Source organism: Siphateles boraxobius, unplaced genomic scaffold, assembly GCF_051911475.1.
Source record: "Siphateles boraxobius isolate OS27281-9 unplaced genomic scaffold, OSU_SipBor_1 225, whole genome shotgun sequence".
NCBI classification, from domain to species: domain Eukaryota; kingdom Metazoa; phylum Chordata; class Actinopteri; order Cypriniformes; family Leuciscidae; genus Siphateles; species Siphateles boraxobius.
In genome coordinates, this window is record NW_027508839.1 from 250,001 (window position 1) to 265,000 (window position 15,000).

At 40.9% G+C, this 15,000-nt stretch overlaps 1 protein-coding gene across 12 annotated transcripts in view; it reads right to left on the reverse strand.

Moving 5' to 3' along the window:
- Window positions 1-15,000, reverse strand: part of LOC143747542 (receptor-type tyrosine-protein phosphatase mu-like) — a 281,363-nt gene that overhangs the window by 159,154 nt on the left and 107,209 nt on the right. For all 12 annotated transcript variants that reach the window (XM_077240349.1, XM_077240347.1, XM_077240345.1 and 9 more), the window contains exon 7: window positions 2,293-2,586. In XM_077240349.1, the coding sequence (XP_077096464.1) occupies window positions 2,293-2,586 (294 nt within the window). The remainder of the gene's footprint in view (window positions 1-2,292; window positions 2,587-15,000) is intronic.

Here is a 15,000-nt window from a genome sequence, read left to right on the forward strand (position 1 = left end):
ATTCATACATGTGACCAAAACAAACATACAATTTGGTGTTTAGCACAAATTCACACTGATGCTAATGACCGGATAAAGTGATTTAATGAAATGATAATTTATGTAAATGCAAGTTTGCAGTTCCACTCTTCTTCGCCCCGAGCATCTCTCAGCTGATTGGCTGATGAATTCTGTGATGCGCTAATGGGCAGTTTGAGCGCAGGCTAATGGAAAAGCGATTAGCTTGGCGTGGGAGCGTCACGCCGCGACCTGCGTGCTTCTACAATCACAACAGCCATTGAAGTAAGAGTCATTGCACCTGTTTAATTACTGTGATAATTGCATGTCGTTTGCTCGGGGCCCGGGGGGTCCGGCACTGTGTTGCTAATGTGCCCGTTGCTTTGACAAACCCTTAATAACGCTAATGCTAATGCTTCCTGCGCCATTAGAAGAGAAACACGTCTCCCTCCAGGTGCGACACACGGCGTGTCCTGAATCATGTAAACAACAACAAACAACAGCGCTAATTTAGCTTTAGCCTCCTCGCGAGACCAACATCACAACAGAAGCTCCATCAAGACAAACGAGCAACATCTGCGCTGACGAGGCTTAAAGACCTCAAAGAATCAACGTTTTTTAGCTTTTAGTATGAATATGTCAGCCTTAAGGTTATGAATAAGTTGGTGTGTTCCAAAAACAATGACAAAATTCGCATTTAGGAGATATAAGCATTCAAAACTTACAGTCTCTCACTTCCGCTAAAATGGATCAGGGATTTTTATGACTTCAGCTTCTCATCACATCTTCTGTCCAATCAAATGCTCAATAGAATCTGAAGCTCCGCCCTCTTTGCTATAAACACCGCCTGACCACAGCGAGCGTCGACGCATCAGAGCATTATGAGCCGGAGTGTGTGTGTTCGGTTGCTCAAACACTCGAGTTTTATTCCGTTTTCCAACTGTACGTTGGTTAAGAACGAAATGGCTAGAATTTATTCTCATCTCTACTATTGAATCCAGCGTATCATCAGCGCTCGGATCCGCTTCCGTGGTGCTGTCAGTCTGAGGGAAACGAAACGCTATTGGCTATTTGAAAAGGGGGAGGAGCCATTCAAAACTTTCTGTTTCAGTGGAAATTACGTCAACGCATCATACAAAGCTGCGCGTTCCAAGGCACTTCAGTGGGGCTTTAAGTGACATAAACTGTGGTGATTCACTAAAGATGCAGGGTCCTATCACACACTCGCCGCAACACAAGTGTGTTTTGCTAATGTCAGCCTGACACAGTTTTCATTTTCACGTCCAGCCCCACATTGTTTAAATAGCTAATGCATTTGCGCCCATCTGTGTGCCCATGGGCTGCTGGTCTGAGAACACAGGTGTTCAGGCGTGTTGTGGACCCGCCTATAGGCTCATATTACTAATGTGCCCTTTAATAACAAACAAAATATTGCGCCATTGACTTTAGACCAGGTTGCAGTTGGTCAACGGCTCGGTCTATTTCAGCTGCTCAAAACAGCAATGCGCCTGAACACACCTCGCGTACACTTTGCTTATCACACACACAGGGACACACAGCAGCACACAAACATGCCAAATATTAAAAAATAAAAGGATTGTAATGTAAAAGATTATTATTGTGTGCATAAAGATATGGTGGAATCCGGCTTGTCCCGTAGATGTTTTGCTTGTGCTTTAACCGCACGCACACACACACACACACACACACACACACACACACACACACACACACACACACACACACACACACACACACACACACACACACACACACACACACACACACAGCTAGACCAGACCTCACGCACCAGCAGATCCGTTTCCTCGCTAGAGAAGCGTTCAGTTTTTCTGCTGGCTAATTCCTCCATGTAAATAGCGAATCCGCCACGGCTCAAGTGCAACTGGCGTTTAAAGGGAATAGGAGATGAGACTCTGATTGGTTTATTCCACGTTACGCCCAAAACACACACATTATTACTCTACATCATCACATTACTCACTAAGAGAATAGAGACGACCCTTTTACACCATGTGCTGGCAGCGCCGACCATTTTCCCATCGTAAAAATAGCGGATTTAGTGGATTTGCCATAAGTGTGCTTGCGTTGTGCGCTTTAGACCACGAGCTTAGATCATTAAAATAGGGTCGCTGGTCACATGACTCACATGAATGAATCTCATACACTGAAAAAAAACCTGGAACAGATCACTGAAATCAATACCTTTCAAAAGCAGAGCCACTGATTATAGACAGCGTTATGCGAATGGCAATGCTAGATATTGAATGCGCTGACCTGCACACTTGGTTCTGGCTCTGAGCGGGGGTCCGGGCGCTCCGGTTCCTCCCTCGTTCGGTCTGGTGAGCAGAACGCTGATCTCGTACTCGGTGTCGGGGTCCAGGTGGCCGATCTTGTGGTTGGGTTTGTCCACGGGCTGGTTGTCGATCAGGCTGCCGGAGAGAGTGCGGTACTCCACCTCTTTCTCCACGATGGGCCCGTCTCCGTTGATGGAGTTGGCGTTGAGCTGGATCCACAGGTACGTGGCGCCGACGGCCGTCAGCTGAGGAGGAGCGATGGGAATCGGAGGCTCTGGACACACGGATCAGAATAGTTTTAGTCAGGGGTGTAGTCAAGTTTTTTGTAGTGAGTATAATGTGATTTTAAACTAAGAAAGAAAAAAAAACATTTTCATGCTGAGAAATTGCTGATAAAAGATATATATCAATTACATATATCATATATATATATCATTCAAAATAATTTTACATATAAAGTCACCTTTATTTCTATAGCGCTTTTTACAATGTAGATAGTTTCAAAGCAGCTTTACAGAGATAACAGGAAAATAATGCAATACAATTTGTTTCCCGAAGAAAATATCGTCACAGTCCAGCTTAAGTAAGTTCAGTGATGGTTAATTTTTGTTGTAAGAAAGTTATTAATTTAGTTCATTTATATATATAGCCGCTCTGGAGAAAACCATGATGTCATCGTCCAGCTCAGTTCAGTTCTCATATAAGCAGGAGATCAATATTATTGTTGAATATTAAATTAAATGGTTTCATATCTTTCCTATTAATTCCTTATGACTCAGGAAGGAAATAAGGTGCAATGATGTTCTCCTACATGTGAGCTGCATCTGGATCAAATTTTGCGGTGATACATAGTATAGCATAAAGTAATCAAAAGGAACAGCATTTGGAACTAATGTAGCCTTGTTGTTTAGCCCTTCACACCCTCTAATGGGCATTTTTAAAATAGTTCCTCAGTAAGGATTATCTCGAGATCGACTAAATGAATTATGTTGATTTTAGACTAAATCGAAAGCATCCACTGTAAGTAATGATGTGCCATTTTCTACGATCTGTGCATGTTTCATGAAGTTATGAGCGAAAAACGCTACGTGAAAGCTACATTTGTTTTTAGTTAGCGTCTGTGTCGTACCTCCATGAGGAATATTCTTGTGATTGACGAAATGGATTATGTTTTTTTGGACTCATTGTAATAGCGAGAATCTGCTGTAAATAATGATGTGCCATTTTCCACGATCTGTGCATGTTTCATGAAGTTACGAGCGAAAACGTGAGCGAAAAAATGTTCCAAGTGACGTCAGATCCAGGTCACAGGCCATGGAAGCCCCAATGGTCCAAAAGTCAAAGCTTCACAACACAGACGGGGTGAATTTATTAATGATAGTGTGAAAGTTCTGTCACAAAACAATGTTGTAACGTACCGTCGCACTTCTTTAAGTGTGTATACTGGAATACCTGCATATCACGTGGACTACACCACCGGTTTAATTAGTGAGAGTGAGAGCGTTGCTGTCGTGTCAGATGTTGTGATCTTCATGCACTAAACTGAAGCACGCTCCTCATGGCACTCGAAGGCCTAGTAATTCTGTTAATGAAATGGTAAGATCAGTGAGAAGCTGTTTAATTCCGCCCCGCGTCTCTGGCTTTAATCTTAAGTGGGCACAATTGAGCGACCGCGCAGAAAAGCCACGACTCCCAATCTAGAGTGTAATTTTGTGACGGGGCGGAGTGATTCCTCTGAGCTAATGACTTAAACCAATTAATTTCCTGACCTTCATTGTTTTAGATGAGGCCAATTTCATTAGTCACCACCCCTACGGTCCTGCTCCAATTCACCCGTGATCCCGTTCCAGAAATGCCCGAAACGCCACACGCATACACACACACACACACACTAAAATACACACACACACACACGAAAATAAACACATACACACACACCACACTCACTCACACACACACACACTAAAATACACAAACACACTCACTCACACTCACTCACTCACACACACACACTCACAAATTCACACACACTCACACTCACACACTCACAAATTCACACACACACACACACACACACACATGCGCACACACGTGCACACACACACACACACTAAAATACACACGAAAATAAACACATACACACACACCACACTCACTCACACACACACACACACTAAAATACACAAACACACTCACTCACACTCACTCACTCACACACACACACACTCACAAATTCACACACACTCACACTCACACACTCACAAATTCACACACACACACACACACACACACACACACACACACACACACACACACACACACACACACACACACACACATGCGCACACACGTGCACACACACGTGCACACACACACACACACACACTCTCACACGGGCCTCATTTGCATATTCATAGAACCACATATACTTAATGAGGCAAGGGTGTCGAGTTACATTCGAGATATTTTAAGGCATGAAAAACTTTTTTCAAGGAAATAACTTTTAAATATTTCATTTTGGTGATAAAAGATGGGTTTTAAGAGATAAAATAATTGACTACAGAGGGACTTTAGGAGATATGAACGATTCTGCACTTCTCCCAGCTGTTGAGCTCTCGGTGACATTTCAGACGGTGTGAGTTCTACAATACCTCAAAGTTTCACGTCTCTACGCCTTACGGTTTGATCTGCCTGATCACTTTTAGGGCCGAATGTTGATCTTTGAAAATCCTAATAATTACACTAGTGTTTCTGCACCACACGATCGAACCCCTAAATATATACAGAGAGAAAAGGGTAACTCTTTATTTTGATGGTCCCCCAACAGACATTCTACTGACTATAAGTAACTTTGCAACTACGTCAACTTAGGCCGGAGACACACTGGCTGCGTGGCGTGAGCGTGGCGTTTCTGTTGCGTGTCAGCTGCGTGGCGGCTGCGTCGCGTTTTCTGTGTCTTTGCACATCAGAAGCGTGTCTGACGCGGCGCTGCTGACACGCATCACCTTTGTTAGACATATGGGAGAGAGTTGTGCAAGCCCTATACTTCGTGTTAAGCATAAATATAAAGCCTACTGATAAAGACACTGTCAGCACAGCAGTATTGACAGCAAATTCAGAATATGTCGTTCTGTATTGACAGGTGCAATATTTGAAAATTGATAATTAGGCCTATTTATTTATTTCTTTTAAAATTAGGCCTATATTTATATCTAAATTGGTCAAAAATGTAATTTATTAATATGTATTCGTGTACAAAATAACAGTTAAACATCTTTTCCTATTCTATTTTGCCTGGAAACGCTTCCAACACGCTTGCGTGTCGCGTGAAAAATAGGCATCGGTTCTATTTCTAGCATGCCAAGTTTTCCGCGCTGCTCATGCCGCGCCTGAGACGCGCGTGTCACGCAGGCAGTGTGCAAGCTCTAACCTGATAACATGGGAGCCGAAATAAAAACGGACACGCCACCCAGCTGAGATGCGCACGCCACGCTGCCAGTGTGTCTCCGGCCTTATTCTAACCCAAACCTTACCACTATTAATACTCTACTAACACTCTAATGAGAGTTAGTAAACATGAAGGTGCAACGTTACTTATCGCCAACAGAATGAGTTAAAGGGACCATCAAAATAAAGTGAAACCGAGAAAATTAAGATGGAAAACACTCTGAAGAAAGTCACTGAGAAAGAGAGTGAGGTGATGAGCCTGTTCTGTCGGAGAACATGTCGCTTTAGCACACATGAACACCATCACACACAACACACACACACACACACACACACACACAGATCTCAGATTGAGAGCTCAGGTCTGTGTACAGGAACCGCACAACAGCGTATCGATCTGAAGCGTGGAGAATGCCAATTACAGCTGTGGTAATGGAGCATCCATCATCCTGACAGGTGTGTGTGTGTGTGTGTGTGTGTGTGTGTGTGTGTGTGTGTGTGTGTGTGTGACCAGAGACACACTCCACTACACCAACATCTCGCCATCCGTCTGCTGCTCACACACTAAAATACACAAACACACTCACTCACACTCACTCACTCACACACACACTCACACTCACACTCACACACTCACAAATTCACACACACACACACACACACACACACACACACACACACACACACACACACACACACACACACACACACACACACACACACTCACTCCACTACACCAACATCTCGCCATCCGCCTGCTGCTCACACACACACACACACACACACACACACACACACACACACACTCACTCCACTACACCAACATCTCGCCATCCGCCTGCTGCTCACACACACACACACACACACACACACACACACACACACACACACACACACACACACACACACACACACACACACACACACACACACTCACTCCACTACACCAACATCTCGCCATCCGCCTGCTGCTCACACACACACACACACACACACACACACACACACACACACACACACACACACACACACACACACACACACACACACACACACACACACTCACTCCACTACACCTACAGCTCTGCATCCATCCGTCTGCTGCTCACACTCACTCGGGACACAAGTCCTGTACAGGGATTATAACAGAGTCAATCATCACTAGTGCTAGTGCTCATAGTGAAGAGATGAAACATGCACCGTTTTCCCCAGCAGAGACAGAGCAGATGTTGAGCTGATGTTCATACTGCGTTTACATGCAACCAATGAATCCGTTAGTAATAGGATTGACGGCTCAATCGCACTGAAAGCTTCATGTAAAACACTTTAATCGATCTGATTAAGCTCGATCCCAATGACATTTCGATCCGATTCAAAGGAGTGGTTTATTCCTTTACTAATCCGATCGAGAGAACATGTAAACACTTGATCGGATTGAAAACAAAACTGAAAGACTGCGCATGTGCAATGATGTAGAAATAGAGTAATGATGTAGAAATAGCGTAATGACGTAGAAATAGCGTAATGATGTAGAAATAGCGTAATGACGTAGAAATAGCGTAATGATGTAGAAATAGCGTAATGATGTAGAAATAGCGTAATGATGTAGAAATAGCGTAATGATGTAGAAATAGCGTAATGACGTAGAAATAGCATAATGATGTAGAAATAGCGTAATGATGTAGAAATAGCGTAATGATGTAGAAATAGCGCAATGATGACGAAATAGCGTAATGACGTAGAAATACCGTAGCGTAATGATGTAGAAATAGCGTAATGATGTAGAAATAGCATAATGATGTAGAAATAGCGTAATGATGTAGAAATAGCATAATGATGTAGAAATAGCATAATAATGTAGAAATAGCGTAATGATGTAGAAATAGCGCAATGATGACGAAATAGCGTAATGATGTAGAAATAGAGTAATGACGTAGAAATAGTGTAATGATGTAGAAATAGAGTAATGATGTAGAAATAGTGTAATGATGTAGAAATAGCGTAATGATGTAGAAATAGCGCAATGATGTAGAAATAGCGTAATGATGACGAAATAGCGTAATGATGTAGAAATAGAGTAATGACGTAGAAATAGTGTAATGATGTAGAAATAGAGTAATGATGTAGAAATAGGGTAATGATGACGAAATAGCGCAATGATGACGAAATAGCGTAATGATGTAGAAATAGAGTAATGATGTAGAAATAGGGTAATGATGTAGAAATAGCGCAATGATCACGAAATAGCGTAATGATGTAGAAATAGCGTAATGACGTAGAAACAGTGTAATGACGTAGAAATAGCGTAATGACGTCAAAATAGCGTAATGATGTAGAAATAGAGTAATGATGTAGAAATAGCGTAGCATAATGACATAGAAATAGCATAATGATGTAGAAATAGCATAATGATGTAGAAATAGCATAATGATGTAGAAATAGCGCAATGATGATGAAATAGCGTAATGATGAAGAAATAGCGTAATGATGTCGAAATAGCGTAATGATGTAGAAATAGTGTAATGATGTCGAAATAGCGTAATGACGTAGAAATAGTGTAATGACGTAGAAATAGCGTAATGACGTCAAAATAGCGTAATGATGTAGAAATAGAGTAATGATGACAAAATAGCGTAATGACGTAGAAATAGCGTAATGATGTAGAAATAGCGCAATGATGTACAAATAGCGTAATGATGTAGAAATAGCGGAATGACGTCAAAATAGAGTAATGACGTCGAAATAGCGCGATGACGTCAAAATAGCGCAATGACGTAGAATTAGCATAATGGCGTAGAAATAGCGTAATGATGTAGAAATAGCGCAATGATGTAGAAAAAGCGTAGTGACGTAGAAATAGTGTAATGAAATCGATATATCGTAATGACGTCGAAATAGCGTGATGATGTAGAAATAGCGTAATGATGTAGAAATAGCGTAATGATGTAGAAATAGCGTAATGACGTCGAAATAGCGTAATGATGTCGAAATAGCGTAATGACGTCAAAATAGCGTAATGACGTAGAAATAGCGTAATGATGTAGAAATAGCGTAATGATGTAGAAATAGCGTAACACTCCACTACACCAACATCTCGCCATCCGTCTGCTGCTCACACACTAAAATACACAAACACACTCACTCACACTCACTCACTCACACACACACTCACACTCACACTCACACACTCACAAATTCACACACACACACACACACACACACACACACACACACACACACACACACACACACACACACACACACACACACACACACACACTCACTCCACTACACCAACATCTCGCCATCCGCCTGCTGCTCACACACACACACACACACACACACACACACACACACACACACACACTCACTCCACTACACCAACATCTCGCCATCCGCCTGCTGCTCACACACACACACACACACACACACACACACACACACACACACACACACACACACACACACACACACACACACACACACACACACACACACTCACTCCACTACACCAACATCTCGCCATCCGCCTGCTGCTCACACACACACACACACACACACACACACACACACACACACACACACACACACACACACACACACACACACACACACACACACACACACACACTCACTCCACTACACCTACAGCTCTGCATCCATCCGTCTGCTGCTCACACTCACTCGGGACACAAGTCCTGTACAGGGATTATAACAGAGTCAATCATCACTAGTGCTAGTGCTCATAGTGAAGAGATGAAACATGCACCGTTTTCCCCAGCAGAGACAGAGCAGATGTTGAGCTGATGTTCATACTGCGTTTACATGCAACCAATGAATCCGTTAGTAATAGGATTGACGGCTCAATCGCACTGAAAGCTTCATGTAAAACACTTTAATCGATCTGATTAAGCTCGATCCCAATGACATTTCGATCCGATTCAAAGGAGTGGTTTATTCCTTTACTAATCCGATCGAGAGAACATGTAAACACTTGATCGGATTGAAAACAAAACTGAAAGACTGCGCATGTGCAATGATGTAGAAATAGAGTAATGATGTAGAAATAGCGTAATGACGTAGAAATAGCGTAATGATGTAGAAATAGCGTAATGACGTAGAAATAGCGTAATGATGTAGAAATAGCGTAATGATGTAGAAATAGCGTAATGATGTAGAAATAGCGTAATGATGTAGAAATAGCGTAATGACGTAGAAATAGCATAATGATGTAGAAATAGCGTAATGATGTAGAAATAGCGTAATGATGTAGAAATAGCGCAATGATGACGAAATAGCGTAATGACGTAGAAATACCGTAGCGTAATGATGTAGAAATAGCGTAATGATGTAGAAATAGCATAATGATGTAGAAATAGCGTAATGATGTAGAAATAGCATAATGATGTAGAAATAGCATAATAATGTAGAAATAGCGTAATGATGTAGAAATAGCGCAATGATGACGAAATAGCGTAATGATGTAGAAATAGAGTAATGACGTAGAAATAGTGTAATGATGTAGAAATAGAGTAATGATGTAGAAATAGTGTAATGATGTAGAAATAGCGTAATGATGTAGAAATAGCGCAATGATGTAGAAATAGCGTAATGATGACGAAATAGCGTAATGATGTAGAAATAGAGTAATGACGTAGAAATAGTGTAATGATGTAGAAATAGAGTAATGATGTAGAAATAGGGTAATGATGACGAAATAGCGCAATGATGACGAAATAGCGTAATGATGTAGAAATAGAGTAATGATGTAGAAATAGGGTAATGATGTAGAAATAGCGCAATGATCACGAAATAGCGTAATGATGTAGAAATAGCGTAATGACGTAGAAACAGTGTAATGACGTAGAAATAGCGTAATGACGTCAAAATAGCGTAATGATGTAGAAATAGAGTAATGATGTAGAAATAGCGTAGCATAATGACATAGAAATAGCATAATGATGTAGAAATAGCATAATGATGTAGAAATAGCATAATGATGTAGAAATAGCGCAATGATGATGAAATAGCGTAATGATGAAGAAATAGCGTAATGATGTCGAAATAGCGTAATGATGTAGAAATAGTGTAATGATGTCGAAATAGCGTAATGACGTAGAAATAGTGTAATGACGTAGAAATAGCGTAATGACGTCAAAATAGCGTAATGATGTAGAAATAGAGTAATGATGACAAAATAGCGTAATGACGTAGAAATAGCGTAATGATGTAGAAATAGCGCAATGATGTACAAATAGCGTAATGATGTAGAAATAGCGGAATGACGTCAAAATAGAGTAATGACGTCGAAATAGCGCGATGACGTCAAAATAGCGCAATGACGTAGAATTAGCATAATGGCGTAGAAATAGCGTAATGATGTAGAAATAGCGCAATGATGTAGAAAAAGCGTAGTGACGTAGAAATAGTGTAATGAAATCGATATATCGTAATGACGTCGAAATAGCGTGATGATGTAGAAATAGCGTAATGATGTAGAAATAGCGTAATGATGTAGAAATAGCGTAATGACGTCGAAATAGCGTAATGATGTCGAAATAGCGTAATGACGTCAAAATAGCGTAATGACGTAGAAATAGCGTAATGATGTAGAAATAGCGTAATGATGTAGAAATAGCGTAATGACGTCGAAATAATGACGTCGAAATAGCGTGATGACGTCGAAATAGCCCAATGACGTAGAAATAGCGCAATGACGTAGAATTAGCGTAATGGCGTAGAAATAGCGTAATGACGTAGAATTAGCGTAATGGCGTAGAAATAGAGTAGTGACGTAGAAATAGAGTAATGACGTCGAAATAGCGTAATGACGTCGAAATAGCATAATGATGTAGAAATAGCTTAATGATGTAGAAATAGCGTAATGATGTAGAAATAGCGTAATGACGTAGAAATAGCGTAATGATGTAGAAATAGCGTAATGACGTAGAAATAGCGTTATGTAGAAATAGTGTAACAATGTAGAAATAGCGTTATGTAGAAATAGCGAAGACGTAGAAATAGCGCAATGATGTAGAAATAGAGTAATGATGTAGAAATAGCGTAATGATGTAGAAATAGCGTAATGATGTAGAAATACCGTAATGACGTCGAAATAGCATAATGATGTAGAAATAGCGTAATGACGTAGAAATAGCGTAATGGTGTAGAAATAGCGTAATGACGTAGAAATAGCGTTATGTAGAAATAGTGTAAATGATGTAGAAATAGCGTAATGACGTAGAAATAGCGTTATGTAGAAATAGTGTAATGATGTAGAAATAGCGTAATGACGTAGAAATAGCGTTATGTAGAAATAGTGTAAATGATGTAGAAATAGCGTAATGACGTAGAAATAGCGTTATGTAGAAATAGTGTAATGATGTAGAAATATCGTTATGTAGAAATAGCGAAGACGTAGAAATAGCGTAATGATGTAGAAATAGAGTAATGACATAGAAATAGCGCAATGATGTGTTAACGCATGTAAACGCATGTAAACACGTGTAAACGCATGTTAACGCTGATGGCTTGTATAGCGGAGGTAAAGGCCTGGATGTCCCTAAATTTTCTTCATCTAAATGAAGGTAAAACTGAGGTTATAGTTTTTGAATCATCAGAAGCTACTAGCTCCCTCGGTTTAAATTTTGACCTTTTGTCTCCATGTCTGAAACCTTTAGTGAAGAATTTGGGCGTGGTTTTCGATAGTGCTCTCAAATTTGATAAACAGATTAATACGGTAGTCAAATCCATTTTTTTTCATCTCAGAGTCCTAGCTAAAGTTATACCATTTCTTTCTTTTAAGGACTTTGAAAGGGTGATTCATGCTTTTATCTAGACAAGACTCGACTACTGTAATTCTCTGTACTTTGGCATTAACCAAGCAACTCTTAACCGTCTGCAAATGGTGCAGAATGCAGCTGCTAGGCTCCTTACCGGTGTGCGTAAACGACAGCACATTACCCCAGTTCTGAAATCTCTGCACTGGCTGCCAATCCGTTACAGAATTGATTTTAAAGTCTTAATGCTGGTTTTTAAATCTGTGAATGGTCTGGCTCCTGTTCAGATCTCTGAATTATTATTCATTCACAATCCTGGAAGGTCTCTAAGGTCATCCAATCAGAGACTGTTAAATGTTCCTCGGGCTAGATTGAAAACAAGAGGAGATCCAGCTTTTTCTGTTGCTGCACCAAAACTTTGGAACAGCCTTCCTGTTTTTATTAGAACTGCCAGTACTCTGCTTGAGTTTAAAGCAAAACTCAAAACCTATATCATTTCTCTTTGGCTTATAATTGTAACTGATTTGTATGGTGTCTGTTCTGTTCTATGTCCTGTCCTGTAATTTGTTGTTCATGGTGTTAAATGCTGACGATGTCTGACATAGTGTACAGCACCTTGGTCAACAATTGTTGTTTTTAGTGGTGCTATATAAATAAAGTTGAGTTGAGTTGAGTAAACACGTGTAAACGCATGTAAACGTGTGTAAACAATGTAAACGCGTGTAAACACGTGTAAACGCATGTAAACGTGTGTAAACAATATAAACGCGTGTAAACACGTGTAAACGCATGTAAACGTGTGTAAACAATATAAACGCGTGTAAACAATATAAACGCGTGTAAACACGTGTAAACCATGTAAACGCATGTAAACGCGTGTAAACCATGTAAACGCATGTAAACGCATGTAAACGCGTGTAAACCATGTAAACGCATGTAAGCGTGTGTAAACGCATGTAAACGCATGTAAGCGCGTGTAAACCATGTAAACGCATGTAAACGCGTGTAAACCATGTAAACGCGTGTAAACCATGTAAACGCATGTAAACGCGTGTAAACGCATGTAAGCGCGTGTAAACGCATGTAAACGCATGTAAGCGTGTGTAAACCATGTAAACGCATGTAAACGCATGTAAATGCATGTAAATGCATGTAAACGCATGTAAGCGCGTGTAAACCATGTAAACGCATGTAAACGCATGTAAACGCGTGTAAACGCATGTAAACGCGTGTAAACGCGTGTAAACCATGTAAACGCGTGTAAACCATGTAAACGCGTGTAAACCATGTAAACGCGTGTAAACCATGTAAGCGCGTGTAAACCATGTAAACGCATGTAAACGCGTGTAAACGCATGTAAGCGCGTGTAAACCATGTAAACGCATGTAAACGCATGTAAACGCGTGTAAACGCGTGTAAACGCGTGTAAACGCGTGTAAACCATGTAAACGCGTGTAAACCATGTAAACGCGTGTAAACCATGTAAGCGCGTGTAAACCATGTAAACGCGTGTAAACCATGTAAACGCATGTAAACGCGTGTAAACGCATGTAAGCGCGTGTAAACCATGTAAACGCATGTAAACGCGTGTAAACGCGTGTAAACGCATGTAAATGCGTGTAAACGCGTGTAAACCATGTAAACGCATGTAAATGCGTGTAAACCATGTAAACGCATGTAAATGCGTGTAAACGCATGTAAACGCATGTAAGCGCGTGTAAACCATGTAAACGCATGTAAGCGCCTGTAAACCATGTAAATGCATGTAAACGCGTGTAAACCATGTAAACGCATGTAAACGCGTGTAAGCGCGTGTAAACCATGTAAACGCGTGTAAACCATGTAAACGCATGTAAGCGCGTGTAAACCATGTAAACGCATGTAAGTGCGTGTAAACCATGTAAGCGCGTGTAAACCATGTAAACGCATGTAAACGCGTGTAAGCGCGTGTAAACCATGTAAACGCGTGTAAACCATGTAAACGCATGTAAGCGCGTGTAAACCATGTAAACGCATGTAAGTGCGTGTAAACCATGTAAGCGCGTGTAAACCATGTAAACGCATGTAAACGCATGTAAGCGCGTGTAAACCATGTAAACGCATGTAAACGCGTGTAAACTATGTAAACGCGTGTAAACCATGTAAACGCATGTAAACGCATGTAAGCGCGTGTAAACGTGTGTAAACTATGTAAATGCGTGTAAACCATGTAAACGCATGTAAGCGCGTGTAAACCATGTAAACGCATGTAAACGCGTGTAAACCATGTAAACGCGTGTAAACCATGTAAACGCATGTAAACCATGTAAACGCATGTAAGCGCGTGTAAACCATGTAAACGCATGTAAACGCATGTAAACGCATGTTTAAACCATGTAAACGCGCGTAAACCATGTAAACGCATGTAAACCATGTAAACGCATGTAAGCGCGTGTAAACCATGTAAACGCGTGTAAACCATG